This window comes from Sinocyclocheilus grahami, unplaced genomic scaffold (assembly GCF_001515645.1).
Source record: "Sinocyclocheilus grahami isolate Dianchi unplaced genomic scaffold, SAMN03320097.WGS_v1.1 scaffold476.1, whole genome shotgun sequence".
In the NCBI taxonomy this organism is placed as follows: domain Eukaryota; kingdom Metazoa; phylum Chordata; class Actinopteri; order Cypriniformes; family Cyprinidae; genus Sinocyclocheilus; species Sinocyclocheilus grahami.
Genome location: NW_015505655.1, coordinates 1,220,292 through 1,240,755, shown reverse-complemented (window position 1 = coordinate 1,240,755; position 20,464 = coordinate 1,220,292). Strand labels below are relative to the sequence as shown.

Genomic DNA, 20,464 nt, shown 5'->3' with positions numbered 1-20,464 from the left:
ACGGTGTGATTTGAATATGGATTTTGAACATGTTATGCCAGGAAAATGCATTGGCTATGACAATAATTTATGCCAGGTATTTTTTGTAGCACAACCTACATTATCAAACCTGTTCGTGCTTGGATGATCAAGTCATTTTCTTTGGCAGAACCGGTTTTTTAATTTTTTTTTGCATTGATTGGAAGGTTGCTTGGGTGTGTTTTTGTTACTATTAATTGATTTTACCGTCAGTGACAAGCTAACACATATGATTCTCTGGCGCCCGACACCAAACACTCTTTCCAGCTCGCTCATTTCCATCCGACTGCTGGCACACACTTGAGAGGTGATGTCTTCTCTCTTTTAAGCATTAATGTTGTAGGAACAGGCGAAAGGGAAAAATAGCACAGCGGTTATTTTGAATGGAGCTGGCAGAAATCTTGCGCTCCTCGTAGCTTGTGGTCAGAATGGCGCACGGGACGCGCAGGTGTAACGCGCTGCTGTATCCCTTCCATTGGCTTATTAACTGAATATTTGGACCCGAGTCTTTGTTTTCACAAATTTCACGGCGCTTCGCAAAATTGAAGACAATAATAGAGATGTTTGTGTGTCCATAATGTCCAGTTTTTTTGGGGGGGCAGGAATAACAAGCAGGGGGGCGTTGCAGTCATAGGTAAAGATTTTGTAGACTGGATATCGGTTTATCTTATACAGTGTTGCCAACTAATTTTCAGGGGAAGTTGCTAAAGGAAGGGCAATTTGTTGCTAAATGACGTTGTGATGTCATTGCTTGTTGACATAATTATGTAATTATGACAAAATTGTCACTACTTCAAAATTAAAAAAAATAATAATCGGTATATGTTCAGTTAGATTTGTTCGTAAAATAATATAACGTAATATAATATTAAAATATAAATAACTGTATTTTTTAAATACGACATTGAATTATTGAACACTTACACATTTTTGAACTTATTAGGGCCTACAATTTAAGTTTTTTTTATTAGCTAGTAAACTAGTAAGGCTACACATTCTGAGCAATTATAGTTTTAAGCAGTGTATTAGCAGTTAGTTAGTATGCTACACTCTAAGAAAATATCTGTAAAAATAAGGCACAATCTACTATGCTAATATGAAGGAATTATGTTTTTCTTAGTGTACTAACTGATCAACAGTCGCTGGTACGAGCTACTCACAAGGTGTATCATAAATTAACAATTATTCAATTATTATTATTAAATTGAGCAATTACTAATAGCAGCTAACTTAATTAATGTGACGTGTGTACTGCTAGGCGTCTTTGGTTTCCTCATTTTGTGTCATTTGGATGGAAAATGTGTGCCTTTTTATCATTTGAGTCACTTATCAAAAGTTGCTAAAAGCTGCCAAATAAATTGTAAAAATAGCTAAATTTGTTGCTAGGTGCTTCTGGAAGACAAAGTTGCTAGGGTAGCGTGAAAAGTTGCTAAATTTAGCTACAAAATTGCTAAGTTGGCAACACTGATCTTATAGGCTACTTAAAGTAGCTAACAGTTGAATATTAAAAAATAGCTATATCTTAATTATTGTTTTTTTTTTAGACTAAAATTTATTTTTGAATGAATACTATTTAAATCATTTTTAATAGTTTCAATTTGAAATAAATGCAAATATTGTTTTGAAAAGTACTAATATGTCTTTGATTGGTAAAATGCTTTATTTTGGCCTATTCTCTGGCGCCGCCGTTCTATAGAATAAGTGAACTGTGCTTTAGGCAAGTGAATTTCCGAACGCACATGTTGATCAGAGGCTAATTATCTCATATACTCGCACTGGTAGCACTAGAGGAAGCCATTAAGGGCTGTGTTTCAAACAGAGAAGGGATTGTTTGAAATAAAGGTGCTGCTTTTATTGAAACAAATGCATTCATAAACAAATTCTGCTCTCCTCTGGTTGTGTGCTTCAATTAGCATCTTATTAGAGACCTCAGGCAGGTGTTGGTTTTGACACATAGGCTCCCATTTGAAAGAGGAAGCACTAATGAAGAGTTTTACTGCGATGGGAGAGCGTTATCACCATACATCCGTCCAATGATGTTTTCTTGGTCTCTCATTTAAGGAATATTTGCATATGTTTGCTAATCCAGCATTTAAAATCAATTTCCTTTCTTTTTTGGGGGGATGAACAGCATCCAAGCAGCCATTCACTGATTTTTTTATTTTTTTTTTGTAGAAAATGTCAACCAGAATTGATCAACAGCTCTGTCTACGTCTCCTTTAGTCTCAGGGTTTCAGATCTGAATATCTCTAGTAATCTCTGCTCTACTTTATGCTGTAAGCAGCTGTTGTTTTATATTCTTTTTGATCGCAAGATTAAAGTATTCCCAAAACTCAGATAGTTAATTACGATTGCATGTAAAAAAATAAAAAATAAATAAAAAGCACTGTTTACACTCACAGTCAATTCAGTCAAGAAAACCATGGCATTTGAAAAGCATTTTAGAGCATTCATTGGCAAATTTCTGATGCATATTATAATTTGTGCAATTAAACTTCGGAAAACCTTCCAAATGTGACAAAAGCAATGCTTTTATTTTTGCTTGAAGTGATTTTATACACTTATTAGTGCTTCACCATTTTTTAATTTCTAAAAATGGCTTCTGGGAGATTTTGGAGCTGACACAACTTCTGTTATAATTGATTTTTTTGTTTTGTTGCAGGAACATTGTTCCGAACAACTTTTCGAAGTTTTGTGAGCAACTTCAGATCAGATATTCAATCTCCCATCCTTCGGCCTGAGCTCCTCGTTTTCTCAGGCAGACAGCATATGTTTGTTTTAAATTAGAGATGCACATGGGGAGCGAGGGGTGCGCGGTCGCTTTCCTCTTTGTCTCGGCCTCTAAATCCACGAGCAGCTGCCGGCTGCTGGGTCTGCTGGGAGTTTCGGAGAGAGCTGTGCGCTTTCTCCCATCGGCCTGTGCCAAGGTGGCATTACGCAAGCGGCGATGGTGACCGCGACCCAGACTTAAGAACACGGTTGCCATGACTAGCTTGTTGGGATGCTGAACTTTGCCTCAGTGGTGGATCGGAACTTGTAGCACTGGCAAATTGTGCACCACCGGACGGGACTGTGTGCTCTCGCTCGCTCGCTCACTCTCTCTCTCTTGTTCTGCCACCAGCCCCCCCTCTCTCTCTCTTTCCCCTCCCTTTCAGCTCTTCAAGCTAACGTATTGGCTGAGCTACAGGCATCTTGTTGCCAAATAGGTGGGCCCTACTCGTGTTGGCAAAGACTCAGGCAATGGTTATGGAAATAACGCGGAGAGGACGAGAGAGAGCGAGCGAGCGATCGAGAGAGAGAGAGTTAGAGAGAAAAGGAGTAAAAAAAGCAGCAGCACTTGGGTTTGCCAGCGGTCCTGCAAGCTCGTCCAACATTGATTCGGTTCTCTTTTTTTCCCTGCCTGTATTCTGTGCTTTGCATTAGCCAGCTCCCCCCACCCGCCCCCCTTCGTCGCAGGAGTGTGCATGCATGTGCGCGCGTGTGCCTGCGAATATGTGTGTGCTGAGTTTTTTGCCGGATCCAAAGATCTAAGAAAACACTCATTGCGCTTTGCCAAGGATTTTTTTTTGTCTGCATCGTTTAGATTTTTTTAAATTATTTGGAAAGCAAAAGCATTTATTTTGAGTGCTGCTGCTTTTCTGTTTTTTTTTTTTTCTTCTTCTTTTTTTCTTGCACATACACACCTTTATTTCATTCTTTTTTTGGAGCAATTTCTTTTTTTAAATAACCAATTTTACCTGGAAACGCAAAAGAAAATTCCTGATCTTGAAATTTCTTGAAAACTTCTTTCTGCCGGCAATTGGAGCGTCTCCAGTCTTCTTTCCTTTTTACCCAAGTTTTTTTTCGGTCGCCAATTCTTCATCTTTGCCAAGCCAGCAGTTGTTTCGGCGTGAGTGGCAAAGAACTGGTGTGGGTGTTTTTGGAGCAATTTCTTTTTTTAAATAACCAATTTTACCTGGAAACGCAAAAGAAAATTCCTGATCTTGAAATTAACTTCTTTCCGCCGGCAATTGGAGCGTCTCCAGTCTTCTTTCCTTTTTACCCAAGTTTTTTTTTTCGGTCGCCAATTCTTCATCTTTGCCAAGCCAGCAGTTGTTGTTTCGGCGTGAGTGGCAAAGAACTGGTGCGGGTGGATTTTTTTTCCCCGTCCTGAACGGCGTGCCAAATTTATGATGAGAGTGCAAAATGGTAACTACCAGCCTTTCTCTCTCTTTCTGCTCCTGTTTGCAGTGTGTGCTTTTCACGGTGCTGTCTGCCTTCTCGATTGTCGAAATGTGAACATGCCTGGATTTCTGCACAACAGCAGCCCGCAGAGAGGATTTGATGGCAGGTCTTGAAGGGACGCAGTTTAACCGCGGTCTTGTTGTGGCGAGAGTTGGCGGAGAGGGTCTGGGGCACGGCGGCCCTGGCACTGGGGCACCGTGGCGCGGTTTAGGCTTTGTCACTGAGCGTTGTGTGGTGAAGGTATTATTGGAGAGCTGAATGAGTCTTCCGTTGCCGTGGGAATCGCCAAGCTTTTCTTGGCCTGACTTGAGCTAAAGAAGCTGCTTTCTGTGAATTGCAGAATCCCGGAATTCCTGCACAACCATTGAGATGTTGAAAAACTGTCTGAAAGAGAGCCTCATTTAGCTTTCCATTTGCACTTACTTTAATTTACAAAGTCTTTGTATTTCTGTAGAATAATTGTGTCTGAACTTAAGGGGATTTTGCTTTATGCATGCTACTATTGTGACGAATATTTCAATTGAAAATAATGATTGATCACATTCTTATATTTGCTTTCAGTTTACATTCTATTCAGTCTTAATGTATGTGTTTTATTGATTTATTTTTATGTTTGCTCAGCATTGAGATAAATGTCAAAATTTGATGTTAAAAGAATACAATTGGCATTAAAATTCATAACAATCAAATGGCTTTAATGGAATGTAATAACAGATTAAATAGAACGTAAGACTATAAAATGTAAGTCTATATTATTTTAATTGAAAATAATATTTTTTCCAAGTTCTACACTGCTAAAAATAATATCCTTAATCTGTATTTTTAGTTGTTTTCGAGTAAAAATATCCCTGAAACAAGATAAACGTACTTGAGGAACTGTAAGATGCTGTAAGACTTGTTTCCAGAGAAAATTCAATTTGCCTTGCGTTTATCTCATTGGCAAATATATTTATTCAATGAAACTCTCTAAAATTATTGAGATTTATTCTTAAAACCTAAAATGTATTCAAATGGACCTAATTTAGCATGCATTCTCTTTTATTTACACTATTTTAGACATTTATAATGCAAAATTGTTATTTGCAGATATGTAAATTCAAATGCATTCAATGCATTCTTTTCCAAAGCTCTCAAACATTTATCTTTAAGTTCCATGAAAGTTTCTGAAATTATCTCTGAAATTCCTTCTTTTTTTTTTAATCCAACAGGATGAATTTCATCCCTTCATCGAGGCTTTGCTGCCGCATGTCCGCGCGTTCTCCTACACCTGGTTCAACCTGCAGGCCCGCAAGCGCAAGTACTTCAAGAAGCATGAGAAGCGCATGACGAAGGACGAGGAGCGCGCCGTCAAAGACGAACTCCTGGGTGAGAAGCCCGAGATCAAGCAGAAGTGGGCGTCCCGTCTGCTCGCCAAGCTCCGCAAAGACATCCGGCCGGAGTTCCGCGAGGACTTCGTGCTCACCATCACGGGGAAGAAGCCGCCGTGCTGCGTGCTGTCCAACCCCGACCAGAAGGGCAAGATCCGCCGCATCGACTGCCTGCGGCAAGCGGACAAGGTCTGGCGCCTGGACCTGGTGATGGTTATCCTGTTCAAGGGAAGCCCGCTGGAGAGCACGGACGGAGAGAGGCTGCACAAGTCGCCGCAGTGTTCCAACCACGGCCTCTGTGTGCAGCCGCACCACATCGGAGTGTCCGTGAAAGAGCTGGACCTGTATCTGGCCTACTTTGTCCATACGCCAGGTGAGTCACACACACACACACACACACACACACACACACACACACAGAAATACGCCGCTGTGTAACCCGGTTCAGGAAGCACGGGCTGATTCAATTCCGGGCTGTATTCCAAACATGTACTTGAATGCAACTATATGCAAATACAGGCTTTGTTGTGTTTATTTCTTTGTTATTATTTGTATGGTTGTGCTTAAACTTGTAGGAATGTGTGTGAAATATGTGTGTGTGTGTGTGTGTGTGTGTGAACTGGTTTACAGGTTATGTATGCTGTAGTGTGTGTAGCATAATGCAATCATGCCTTTGATAGTTGTGCGTATGTGTGTGTGTGTGTGTGTGTGTGTGTATAAATGTGTGTTTGTATTGTGGCAGTGACAGCGGGCGCCCCTGGTGATGGTTATCCTGTTCAAGGGAAGCCCGCTGGAGAGCACGGACGGAGAGAGGCTGCACAAGTCGCCGCAGTGTTCCAACCACGGCCTCTGTGTGCAGCCGCACCACATCGGAGTGTCCGTGAAAGAGCTGGACCTGTATCTGGCCTACTTTGTCCATACGCCAGGTGAGTCACACACACACACACACACACACACACACACACACACACAGAAATACGCCGCTGTGTAACCCGGTTCAGGAAGCACGGGCTGATTCAATTCCGGGCTGTATTCCAAACATGTACTTGAATGCAACTATATGCAAATACAGGCTTTGTTGTGTTTATTTCTTTGTTATTATTTGTATGGTTGTGCTTAAACTTGTAGGAATGTGTGTGAAATATGTGTGTGTGTGTGTGTGTGTGTGTGAACTGGTTTACAGGTTATGTATGCTGTAGTGTGTGTAGCATAATGCAATCATGCCTTTGATAGTTGTGCGTATGTGTGTGTGTGTGTGTGTGTGTGTGTGTAAATGTCAGTTTGTGTATTGTGGCAGTGACAGCTGGCCTGCTCCCAGCTTGTGTGAAGGCCCCACACACGCACACGCACGCACACACACACACACACACACACACACACGCACACACACACACACTGGTTGGTTAGTTACACTACTGCCTATAACACACACCTATAATCACAACGATCACATTCTCATAGACGGAACATTTTTCTTTCGATTTACAGTCTTAATTTATGTATTTTATTTATTTAGTTTTAAGGTTTGCTCGGCATTGAAAGAAATGTCAAAATGAGATATTAAAATCAGAACATTCCCATTAAAATTCTTAACTTTCATGGAACTTTATGATAAATACAGACTATATAGAATGTAAGTCTATAAAATGTAAAAATATTTAGTTTTATACAGCATTAACAAAACTATAATAAATATATTTAATATAAAATATAAAGGTTTTTATTCCAGGTTTTCAGGAATAATATATGTATAATTATATATAAATGATTATTATTATTATTATTATTATTATAAATAAATGACAGATATTATTTCTAAACACTTAAAGTAACTCTTTCTTCAACTACTACAACAATATAAACAAAAAACTATTATAAATAATAGTTTGTTCATTTTAATATGTATTTTATTTAAAATATTTAATTAAGTATTTTTATTTGTTTGTTTGTTTGATGGTGATGCCAGGATCGGTGATTGTGGTTTTGTTGCAGTTGCAAGTATTTATTTGTCAGATGCACTATATGTTGATCACTATATTGGCGGCAGTTCTTGGCAAAACACAGAAAGAGACACTCACAAACAGCGCAATATTATATTTGCAGTTATTTACAGGCATCTCAGTTATTTAGCTATTATCTGTGCACTCAGAGTATGTGAACAGGCAACATTTGATGGTGGTTTTTCGCCTTTGTTGTGACACAGAGCCATAATTCTGTTTTTTGGCAGGGGCTTCGAAAGAGATTTTGTTGCCCATGCCGAGTTTCCCTTTCGCTCCGTGTAGAACTCAGCATCAGTTAGCCGGTTCACCATGCCGTTCTTTTCCTGTTTAACGGTATGCCAGGACTCAGATTATCTCCTGCTGACCCGGCCGAATCTCCTGTCTTAATCCGGACGCTATTAAAGCGGCCTGATGGCTCATTGTTCCGGCCACATCTGCTTTACCATATAGAGGGAATATTACTGCAACATTTGTTCATTTCCCTTAAACACTGATAGACCCTGTTTTACGCAGTCTGTATTTTGCAAAGATTATTCTCAGAGCAAACATTTGCATTTATTTTTCGACTGCAGTTTTAAGCGCCTGCCAAAAACGAGGCCTGGTTTAGATCACTTCTGCTTTTGCTGTCTCTGAAAATCAGCGTTTACATTTTGGCTCGGGCATTTGAACAACTACATGTACTGTGATATTTGCGCGCTGTAGATCAGGAGGCACGATTTGTGTGTAATTTACTCTCCAGGTCCTGTTTCACTGGTCAATTAGTGGTTTATTGACAAGATGCGTGTCGTATCGCCCCTGGGAGCGATTAATGGCATTAAACTCCGCCGGTAAAACACCCAGGAGCACGATGCCGTAATTACGCGCAGTCTTCTTGCCGTACGCCGGCTGTATTAATGATGATGATTAATGGGAGTTTTTGACCAGCACCTTGGATCAGCCGTCTCGCGCCGCTCCAGAAAAAAAGTTATTTTTCTTCTGTGTTTGTCAGAATGATGGATGCTTTCTCCCGGTTTAGTCATCTCTGAAGCTCGCCACGTCATACGGCTTCCATTATCGCACAGTCATGATAAAAACATGTGCCTGCTCTCATCTCTAATCGAGCTGTGTCCAGCTCAGACAGCCGATAAAACGCCAGCCGCGGTGCCAAGTTCTGTAGTCAGGCGACGACTGTACAGCTCTGTGTTGTAAAGGAGAAAGAGAGGATAGACACTGAAAAGAGGGGAACTAATGGTGGAAATGGATGTATATAGTTGAATGACAATAGACTCTTAAAGTGCGGTCAAGCATTAAATTGCTTGTTTCACAGCGAATCATCTATTCAGGGTCGTTTCCACAGCTTTCAGAGGTGTTAGAGATATCAGAGAGGTGTTGCGATTGAGTTTAAAAATAAAGACGGATTTTGTGTTGTGGGTGCTGCAAACTTTACATTTATAGTCAGTATTTTCTGCATGATTTTCTTTAAGCCGCGGTGCCAAGTTCTGTAGTCAGGCGACGACTGTACAGCTCTGTGTTGTAAAGGAGAAAGAGAGGATAGACACTGAAAAGAGGGGAACTAATGGTGGAAATGGATGTATATAGTTGAATGACAATAGACTCTTAAAGTGCGGTCAAGCATTAAATTGCTTGTTTCACAGCGAATCATCTATTCAGGGTCGTTTCCACAGCTTTCAGAGGTGTTAGAGATATCAGAGAGGTGTTGCGATTGAGTTTAAAAATAAAGACGGATTTTGTGTTGTGGGTGCTGCAAACTTTACATTTATAGTCAGTATTTTCTGCATGATTTTCTTTAGCCGAGTGTTTGTGTCCCTTCAGAAGTGAAATGCAATGACAAAAGCCATAAAAGATTGTTTGCAGTCAGGCCTTTGGGCAGCAGCGTTCCTTCTTGGCTGGTAATCGAGGTGTTGTGGGCCGCTAACAGATTCCTGCTGCTCCAGGCTTTGAGGCCTGTAACCAGGCCGACAGCAGACAGTCACCCGGTCCCGCACTGACCGCTGACACGCCGCTTTGGTCACCTTGATTTGATTTGGAGCTGGAGGTACTTTGACTCTCTTCAGCAATGTGAAGGTGCTGCTTGGATCACACTCAGGAAGCTGGTTTTCCTGTGTTTATTGTGTTTGTGTGAGAGAGCTTGTTTAATTACAGGTGCTGGAAAAATATAAGTCCGTTTGGATTCAGCTTTTCCTTTTTTTGCTGTTTTTAAAAATAAGACAGAATATTTTTTATCCTGTGTGTTATAACTCATTTGTTTAAAAATTAGAAAATGCAAATCTGCAGTATGAGTATCTGCTTCAGTGATAGCAGGAAAATAGGTTTATAAAAAATAATCATCACAATTTTTAAAACATTTTTTTATTTTAAATATTTTTTAAATAACATTCTGAATTTTATAATATAAATGTACATTTCAATAAAAAATTTTTTTTTTCAATATATTCATAATTTCATAAAATCAAAATTTAGCAAAACACACATTTCATTTGTTTTTTCAAATAAGTGTATTCATAAATACAATTTTATAGGAATTTTATTAATATCTTTCATTTGAGAAGCAAATTTCTGATGCTGTATTTTATATTTTGAACTTATTATAGTACAGAAGTGTTTAAATGACATAAAAAAATATTTTAGCAGTATATTTGTAATATGCTAATTCTAACTATTTTAATATATAATATAGTTTTGTTTTGCTTTAATATGTGTAGATGAAATATACAAATAATAATTTCCCTAAAGATATTTACTTAAATTAATTTAGCAATTATGATATGCAGTGTGTGAAAAACACACAGCATATCAGATAATATAAATACAATTATTGATTAATTTGAAGCAAAAAATGCATGAGAAATGCATGAGAAGTGTGTGTTTGAAAAGCATTCTGTTTTAGTTGTTTTTCCTCTAATATTCAAACACTCGTGTAGCACAAACTCGTCACCAGGAGAGAAAGTCAAAAACGGCAGAATTCAGAAGATAACAATAGGTCAGAAAGAAATGGCGCAGCTGAAATGGAAAAACAAGAGAAATGTTGAAGGAGGAGAAGGATTGACTTTGGGTGAGCTCTACTTTTCGTTACAGCCTTTCGTTTGGATGGAACAGGCAAATAAAACTTTTCAGAGGTAAAACCGAAATGCCTCATTACTGGATGCATAAACATATAAGCAAACAGAAATAATGTTAACCAGAGATATTAATATTCTCTGGTAGTTTAAAAGAGATTCTATCAATAATAACCACACCAAATGAGTCATCCTCCTCTTCCTGATCAACTATTTATTATTAGTAATGTTATTATTTGCATTGTTGCATTTGTTAAAACAGAGAATAGAACAGCGGGCAGAGAATAAAGATGGTGTAAAATGCCAAAATGGAAACAAAAGCCGGTCTGCGAAGGGAACTTCGACTGGTGTGTGTGTTTGGCACTGCTGCACGGATCTCAGCTTTTCAGATCACGCCACACACACTCTGCCAACATCCCTCTCTCTTTCCCAGCCTCTCCTTCCATTTAACCCGCTTTTTCAGGCCCTGTCCTCTGCTTTCCTCCAAACACGTCCACTCTCTATCGCTGACGGGAAAAACAAGCCTTTACCTCGCTCGCAATTCCGTATAGAAATATACACACGTTTTCTGTCGCAGGAAGACACACACGTCTTTTTTTTTTTTGGAGTGATTTTCGTTTTTAATGATTCCGAAATTGGCCACAGCGAACGATCCCATACGCTGAAAAAGCTGCGTTCCAAATCAAAATGGAGAGTTTGGCAGCGCTGACTTTGGCTGCAGGGCTTCTGTCTGGGATGTTAGACGTAAAAAAAATACAGGGCCGCTAGACCATCCAGCTAATCGTGTTTAAGTACATATATTTTTACACAAAATCACCCTTTAGGCATCTGACCCGAATGGTCAAACTGTCGCCAGCGCAATTTATGCGTTTTAACTTCTAAAGTGTGTCAGCAGACGCAACTGAAGCTGCATTAGCACATGACACTTTTGACAACCGGGTTTTACCAGATGAGAGTTACAGAGTTTGACCTAAGCCCTCATTGCAATGTGTGTTTTTTTGTGTATTTGCGCAGTGACGTTATTTCTAGATGAGTGTGTATGGTGCGCTTTGAGTGACACCCCGGACAGGCTAATAGCGGCAGTCAGACTGAGCGAATAATGATTGGAAAATGAGGGCTATTATTGAACTAGAGTAAACAGCACAGGACTCTGCTGAAAAGACCTCATTCACCACAGCGCTGGAGTGCAGCGGCTTTCTTCTCCTCAGGGGTCCTCCCGCCGCTCTCAGAATCCGCCTTTTGTTCACCACAGAGACGGACAGAAAGAGAGAGAGGGGATGAAGCCCGTGCCTGTCTAACGAGACCTTCGTTTTGTCGTGTCGACGAGGCCGCTTCATCACTGCAACAGTAGACACACACAGACTGCCCTTGCAGACATTTAGCCTTGTGCACTGACAATGAAAAGTACTTTTTGGTACTACATGTTTTTTGTTTTCAACACATGCAGGACATTTATCAGCTGCTGATTTGCGGAAATTTACCATGGTCCACTAAATGGTACCGTGGTAGAACCGTGGTGGTAATACCATGCAGTGCTTCCCCTAGGTTTACGGCTTTGGGGGTGGGGGCGTTCCGTTTTTTCCTGGACTCCTTTTTAATGGTTAAATTAAATTTTATGAATCAAAAAGCATGTCTAATAATTAATTAAAATCGTGAAACTTAAACAATTTATCATCAATTTATTAAAAGTTTAACAGAAATGACATGTTTAGGGCCCTATGAAATGTTTAATTTTTTCCAACCTTATGTTTTATTGTTACCAAATTCTGTGTTTTAGCATAGTAGTAGCCTATTAAGTGCATCCTACTGAACAATAGTAAGTATTATATTTCTGCCGCAATGTCTTCAAGTTAAACCGAACTTTTATTTTGACGGGTTGCCGTGAATACCGTTGCATTTCTGTGTGTATATGATATGAGGATAGTTTTACTCAAATGAAATGGTCAAATGCTCATGAAGTGACTCTTAGAGCAGTTCTGGAGATGTTGTTCATGTATTTATGCCCTCATTAGTGAGACGGCAGACGTTAATATCACCGGAAGCGTCACACGCGCTTCAGTACAAGTAGTAAACAAAACCATCTGCGCCATTCATTAACACAGAGACGCGCAGAATTCATATTTAAATAGTCGTTTTGCGGCTTAATATTTACAAATACTAGTGGGAGCGTGCTCTCTTGTGCGTGCGCATCGGGGCGGAACTCTGCTGTGCGCGATACACGTAGAGACCGAAATGACATGCCGTCATGTAAATAAGATAAATAACATCAGGCTATTTAGTTTGTTTAATAAAATAACACGGTATAGACCTGTTCTATAGGAAAGGTAACTTTAAATAACTTTTGTTGTGATCTGGCGCTATAGAGAAAATAAAATTAAGTAGCCTAAAATTAACTTGACCTTCAAGGGGGGCGGGGGTGCCGTTGGGGGGGAGGGCCGCCCCCCCTAATATAATGGCAGGGGAAACACTGCCATGGTAGTTTTTGTACTGCTTTTTTGCAATTTTTTTAGTGCTGATGCTTTTTCAGTTACAGAAATGTACTATTATTATTTTTTTTTTATGAAAAAATACCTGCTGATTTATATTTACCATTATATGCTAACAAGAAATACTCTGTAACTACATGTGTTATGACATAGTACCATGGAGATATTAGTAAATACTTGACCTGCTAGTTTGTTTTCCCTTACAAAAATTTAACATGGTAAAATGTTTATTACATATTTACAGACACTTTTACCAATATGTCTCAACATAGTACCATTATAATATAGTAAATTTGTGACCTGAATTTCTCTTACAAAAATTATATTGTGTGTTTTTTAATTAATTAATTTTATTTTTTTTGTGACAAGGTAGCATGGTGATATTGTAAATATCCGACCTGCTACTTTGTTTTCCCTTGCCGAAATTTATCATGGTAAAATAGCAAATGTACAATGGTAATTTTATTAGATTTTTTTACATATTTACAGACATTTTTACTAATATGTCACAATATGGTACTGTTATAATACAGTTAATTTATGACCTGCTAATTTGTATTTCCCTTACAAAAATTATATTAATGAAAATACTATGGAATTGCCATGTTTTTTTGCCATGGCTCCATTTGTTATATAATAAATGTTTGACCTGCTAGTTTGTTTTCCCTTACAAAAATGTGTTATAATAGCAAAAAAGTACATGGTATGTTTTTTTATAAATTTTTTAATTATTAATTTAGCACTTTTATCCAAGTGTCTCTACATGGTACTGTTGTAATACAGTAGATTTATTAGCTCTCTTACTGAAAAGTACTTTGGCAGTGCTATAGTACAGTGATGGGATCAGATGATTACCATGGTACTTTTTTGTTGTGCTGCTGTATTACAGAAAGTCTTACAGAAAGTTACCGAAATTAAATTTCTGAAAGGTAAGTGCAAATCAGCAGCAAATTTACCATGGTGATGCCATGGCAATACAGTACATTTATTTCCTTTACAAAAATTTAGTATTTTATATATATATATATATATATATATATATATATACAGTATATATATATATGTGTGTGTGTGTGTGAGATTGCATTTAATTTCAATGAAATAATTCAAGTTTTTATCATTTTTATTATGGTAAACAAATGTATGGATGTTTGAGTAACTTCTCACGCAATGCTTTAGGGCTCTTTGGTGCAGTATGTGAATGCTAATGTATGGATGTTTGCTTGGAGAAGCGCGTGAGCAGGTTTCTGTCTGTGTGGAAGCGCATGCTTTTGTGTGTGTGTGTAAATGCACGTGAGCGAGAGAAAAAAACAGGGCAGCTCAGGGATGTGGAGTGTAAACTAGGTGCTAATGCCTCCTTTTGCCTGTTTTGTCAGTGCAAACGTTCTAATTAATGGGAATGGAGTAAATAAATTAAGCGGCTACGTCTCTCCACAGCTGAGCAGCGAGAGAGAGCGAAAGGGAGAGAGCGGCTGTGAATTTCTCTTCCTGTTCCACTTATGTTATGACCTATTAGCCCGGGCTTTGATGCAAAGGCTTTTGTCAACACACACAAAAGCAGCTTTATTCTGTTGGATTTATGAGGTATTCATGTAACTAATAAAATCATTTTCCTCCAGATTTGGATTCATTGTGCATTTAATTGACTTCTGCAGAGAGCGCACTTAAATATATGCAGGTAAAGAGCCACTGCTGGTTAGTGGTGTTTGCTAAGTCAGGCATCACTCATGCTGTTACTAGGAGGTTAAAAGAATAGACCACCCAAAAATTTAAATTGACTGAAAATCTACTCACCCTCAGGCCATCCAAGATTTCAAGTTTGTTTCTTCATCAGAGCAGATTTGGAGAAATGCAGCATTACATCACTTGCTCACCAGTGGATCCTCTGCAGTGAATGGGTGCCGTCAGAATGAGAGTCCAAACAGCTGATAAAAACATTACAATAATCCACAAGTAAGAACTGGAGTGGTGTGGATTGCTTGTGGATTATTGTGATGTTTTTATCAGCTGTTTGGATTCTCATTCTGACGGCACCCGTTCACTGCAGAGGATCCATTGGTGAGCAAGTGATGTGATGCATCTTGGATGGCCTGAGAGTGTGTAAATTTGTGGTATGTTTCTGTTAGGAATGCCTCTGTGCTGTCCCATAATCCCTTGCTCCATCCACAACCAGTACAGACCCTGTTTGCTCTGATATGTCTTGCCGTTCCAGTCTTTGCTTCTCTCTCACACAGACGACGGCCAGTGCAGGTGCAGTGATTAGAGCAGATTTATTGTAGTCTCTTGCTCTCATTTAGTCTAATTTTATAGAGCCGCTTTAATTACAGTGCAGTCCTGAACCTCTGAACCTTACCTGCTCTGATGATAATGCCCCATTCACTCACTCTCTTTCTTTCCCCGTGTCTCTCGGGAGGAGATTTTAAATACATCATAAAGTACATTAAAGGAATTATTCACCCAAATAATTTACTCACCACATACTATTTTCTTTCTCCCGTGAAACACAGAATGAGAAGCTAGGCAGAATGTTCAGGCTGCTCTTTTCTGTACCATTAAAAGTGGATGGTGATTTATACTGTTAAGATAAAACACACACACACACAGGTTTGTTTTTGTGAAAAGTGGGGACATCCCATAGGCGTAATGGTTTTTATACTGTACAGACCGTATATTCTATTGCCCTACACCAACCCTACCCCTAAGCCTACCCCTTACAGGAAACTTTCTGCTATTTCAGATTTTCAATACACTCCATTCTGTGTGATTTATAAGCGTTTTGAAAAGTGGGGACATGGGGTAATGTCCTGAAAAGTCACCTTCTCCTTGTAATGCCTATGTCATACCTTTGTCATTATACAAATGTATGTCCTCATTTGTCACAAAAACGCGCGCACACACACACACACACACACACACACTCCATTACTGGAATAATGCTTTTGGAATTGCTGAACTGAACACTTACCAAACATTTAATGATTATTATTATTAACAAAGAGGGGGGGGGGATCCAGGGGGGCTGGATCATTGTTGTTCTTAGGATCACAAGAATGAATACAAATTCAACCATTCACCACATTATTTGTGGCAGCTTGCACTTTGTCTTATTTCTGCTATTAAAGAAAACTGAGGTGAAAATTACAAAAAATATATACAGGTATTTTTCATTAATAGGGCTACTAATTACATAAAAAAAATAATGATTATTGGTCGTCTTTTTTTTACATTGCAAAACAACACAAAAAGGCAAAAAATGCAGTCTTTTTATGTTATTGATTGGATTATTTGAAACAATCATATTCGTTCATTTTTTCTTTTTCAAAAACTGTTGTTAGTGCATTGTTAAAATCTTGTCATATTGTAGTTTTATTTAAAATCTTTTAGTTATATGTAGTTGTATGTGATGTTACTTGTTCTCTTGAGCAGGGTGTTTATAGTTAACTAAAACCATATAAAAAACTTTTGATATTTGAAATAAAATAAACTTTAACTGAAATAAAATGTCAACAAATGTAAACTTATTTTATGTAAAAAAATGTAAATGAATAAATACTATATTGACATTTAATAAAATAAAAACTATTAAAAATGATAAAAACAACAAAATTACAAAATAATTAGATCAAATTAAAACAAAAGCAGAACTTATATATTAAAAACGAGCGTATGAGCGTATTTGAGTGTTTCCTCCTGAGATTGTGGAGCGGCTACACATGTTCCCTTACAAACATGTTTCCTATCTCTTTCTGGCCTACTTTTGTGGTCAGATATTAATCTGTGGTTTTGGCCCCAGGAACGCCTAAGTTTTTGCTTTTCCTGTGTTGCTTTAGTTACTGTCTTTCATCAAATGTGAGTTTGTATTACCTTAAAGTTCTATCTTTGACTAGAAAGTATTTTAATGTACAGTACCAGAGAGTTTCACTGTGCTACTTCATCAGGAAGGTTGTTTCTAATGTGTTTTTAATAGGGATTCATGGTATAAGGTTATCTATTTAACATGAATACACTACCGTTCAAAACTTTGGGGTCAGTAAATTTATTTATTTATTTTGAAAGTTATTAATAGTTTTATTTGCAAAAATGCATTAAATTGATCAAACGACAGTAAGGACATTTAGAAAGATTCCTATTTCAGATAAATGCTGTCTTTTTGAATGTATTTAGGTTTCTACAGAAATATTAAGCAGCACAATAGTTTCAACATTGATGATAATAAATGTTTCTTAAGCAGCAAATCAGCTTATTATACTGATTTCTGAAGGATCATGTGACTCTGAAGACTGGAGTAATGATGCTGAAAATTCAGCTGCGCATCACAGGAATTATATATTTTATTTTATTTGAAAGAAAATATGAAAATGTTATTAATAGAAATATTAATAGAAAATATTTAATAATGATATTTCACAGTTTTCACTGTTTTCACAAATAAGTGCTATCTTGGTGAGTATAAGTGACGACTTTCAAAAATATCAAGAAATCTTACCAACCCAAAACTTTAGATTTTTTTAAAGCTGAATTTATTTGAATATATTCTAATAAATTATTTATAACTATAAATTATAATAGATGCTTTTTGCATCATTAAAAAAATTTAACTTTGTTGCAACATTTTATTTTCCATTTGCAACTTCATTTCATATTTCAAACTTTCTCACAAGTATTATTTTTGTTTTTACTGTCAGATGGAAACAGCCTTCCATAATTTGTTCTTTCTTATGTCAGTTGATCTATATTTCATATTGCATATTTATAATTTTATGTCTAAATCATAGGGAAAAAATTGCATACACAACATTTAATTAGCATTTTATTGTGTTTAATGTAAATGTATCCGGCTGATATTGACATCAAAACACTAAAAGCTACAGTTGAGTGAATAGTACATATGCTACAAGTGAATTTAGGCATCAGTCATGTGAATGTGGAGTTTTTATTGTGGTCCGAGTTCTCTGTTGCCCTAAAAACATCTTTGAAGGGCCTCGCACCGCTGCTGGCCTGTGATTATTTAGCGAACGCAGCCACGGAATTTGCCTTTATATAAGCTGTGACATCACGGTTCGGTTTTTGATGCTGACTTGTGATAGGACACAGTTTAACATTGCAGAAAGGTTCTCACAGTTACAGTTTGAGAAAATAAAGAAGCTTTTGTTCACTCGCTCACTTCGTGCTCGACTTGCTTTCATTTTTGAGGGGGAAAACCTCTAATTTGCCCACAGGTGACACACAAAACCAAAGTAACTCGAGCAAAGTCTGCGTCTCTGTGCTCCTTTGGGGTAATTTGATAACCAAATGCAACGCAAACAGTCTCAAATTACACATTTTTCCGGTTATCGAATCACTATAACGGTTTTCGAACCTCATTTGCTCTCTCCTTCTCACATTTTACAGTACATTTCTCTCACTTTGCCTCTCTTTTTCTCAGTCGTTCGCTCATGCTCTCTCTCTCTTTCCGCTCATTTTCTGCTCTCTCTGAGGAGTTGTCCTGGTTAGACCTCCGCTCGAAACGCTCGGTAACACAGAGGCTCTTTGTGGTTGCGTTCTTTCACAAGGTGTTTGTGAGAGAGCAGGATTTCTCTCCTGTGCTCTCCTTTCCATCCTGCTTTTTCCGTTCTGTGTCTCTGTGGTTTGCTCAGTAAACACTCGTGTCCTACACATGCAGTTCATCATATCGAGACAAAGCTGACGAATCTCGCCACAAGCAGGCCAGATTAAATGCACACCTTCGCTTGAAATTCATTCTCTTCAGGGTTTTTTCTCTGCTTGACTTGGCCGTCTCCACCCAGGCTTGATTTGGAATGCTCTTCCACACTCACACACACACACACGCGCACACACACACATGATGTGTATACATGCATTTAGAGGTCAGCTGCAGCGGATGTGGCCATGGCCATGGTGACATTTTTGAGGAAGACATCTGTTCGTGGACTGTGTGATCTTTTTAGAAGAGTATCTGCATGATCTTGCATACACACACATTAAAGAAAAATTTAAAGAAATGAAGAAATTAAATTCGAAGCAAATGAGGCCATTGTTGCTGTACAGTTAGTGTGTAGAGCTAGAAAATTTAAGTGAATAACAGCTCAGAGAAAGATTTGATGGGAAATATTCTTATTGAGATTTCTTACTTTTGATTACATATTTTGGCACTGTATCAGATCCTTTCTAAAAATCCAGGGGGAGACAAATGTGAGATTGTGAAAAATGTGAGAAACCTTCTGAGAAGTAGTCTCCTAAAAGTCTCTGTTTGCTTTCCATTTAATCTTGATTCTGTCTAACAATTAAGCTAAATAAATCTCATTCATGATTTTTATTATCTATGAGTGCTAACTTCAGCTAAATTTCTGTAGAGAACCATAACATCTCACACTGTGTTGAAAAAAAATTCAAAGTTGTAAACAAAGATTATTGGAGTACGTTTAACAAGTAAATACAGTTTTTGTACTTCAGAATTTCACGTTCTTTGTAATTGCATTTGAAATTTACTAGCAATTTCTGAGTGAAAATTGTTTCTACATAAGATTTCTTTCAGTGTTGAAGTGTCTATTAGCATAGACGTTCTTTTATGGTCTGTTTGATCTTGTTTTCGTGAAGCAGATGTTTAAAGAGAATCTTTCTGAGCAAGTTACTTATAATATTGTATTATTTTAGAAATTTATAGTGAGTGCTTATAGATAAGAAATTTCACAAACACGGTAAATAATAGTTTTTTTTCATCATAAAACAAAGATTATTAGAGTACAAGAAAATCCTATTTCAGTCTTTCTACTTGTAATTTATTGTGAAATGTAGCAATTTCTGAGTGGAAAGTGTTTCTACACCAAATGTTTTTCATTTCATATAGCTTGTTAGCTGAGTAATAACATAATCTGGTTTAATAGCACACACATTTGCCCTCTTGAGGCTTATTACCACAGTACTGCAAAAAAACCTTAAGTATAAGCAGAAGGCTGCATGCCTGCAGTGTGTTTCCTGAACGCATGTGTCTGTGTTGCAATTTTTTAACACATCTAAACATACTGACACGTCTCTAAAGACATAAGACTTGCAACTTTATGCACTTAACAAACAAAAACGAACACACACATGCATGCAGGCAGAAACACACACTTATGCTCTTCCAGCCCTGTCATTAGTGCAGCTTTCATGTGGTCAAAGAGTGGTACAGAGACCACTCATTATTCTCTTTTACAAGCACTTTCACTGTCTTCCTCCAGTGCTCTCTCTCTATAGCAGTGTTGAAATGTAAGACTCTTAGTCTTATTTGACTTTATATGAGTAAAACTGTTCTGCCGTCACACATGCAGGTT

At 37.9% G+C, this 20,464-nt stretch overlaps 1 protein-coding gene across 1 annotated transcript in view; it reads left to right on the top strand.

Moving 5' to 3' along the window:
- nfixb (nuclear factor I/Xb) overlaps positions 1 to 20,464 on the top strand; it is a 191,136-nt gene that overhangs the window by 61,376 nt on the left and 109,296 nt on the right. The window contains exons 4-5 of the mRNA XM_016235917.1: positions 5,451 to 5,816; positions 6,370 to 6,535. Of these exons, the coding sequence (XP_016091403.1) occupies positions 5,451 to 5,816; positions 6,370 to 6,535 (532 nt within the window). The remainder of the gene's footprint in view (positions 1 to 5,450; positions 5,817 to 6,369; positions 6,536 to 20,464) is intronic.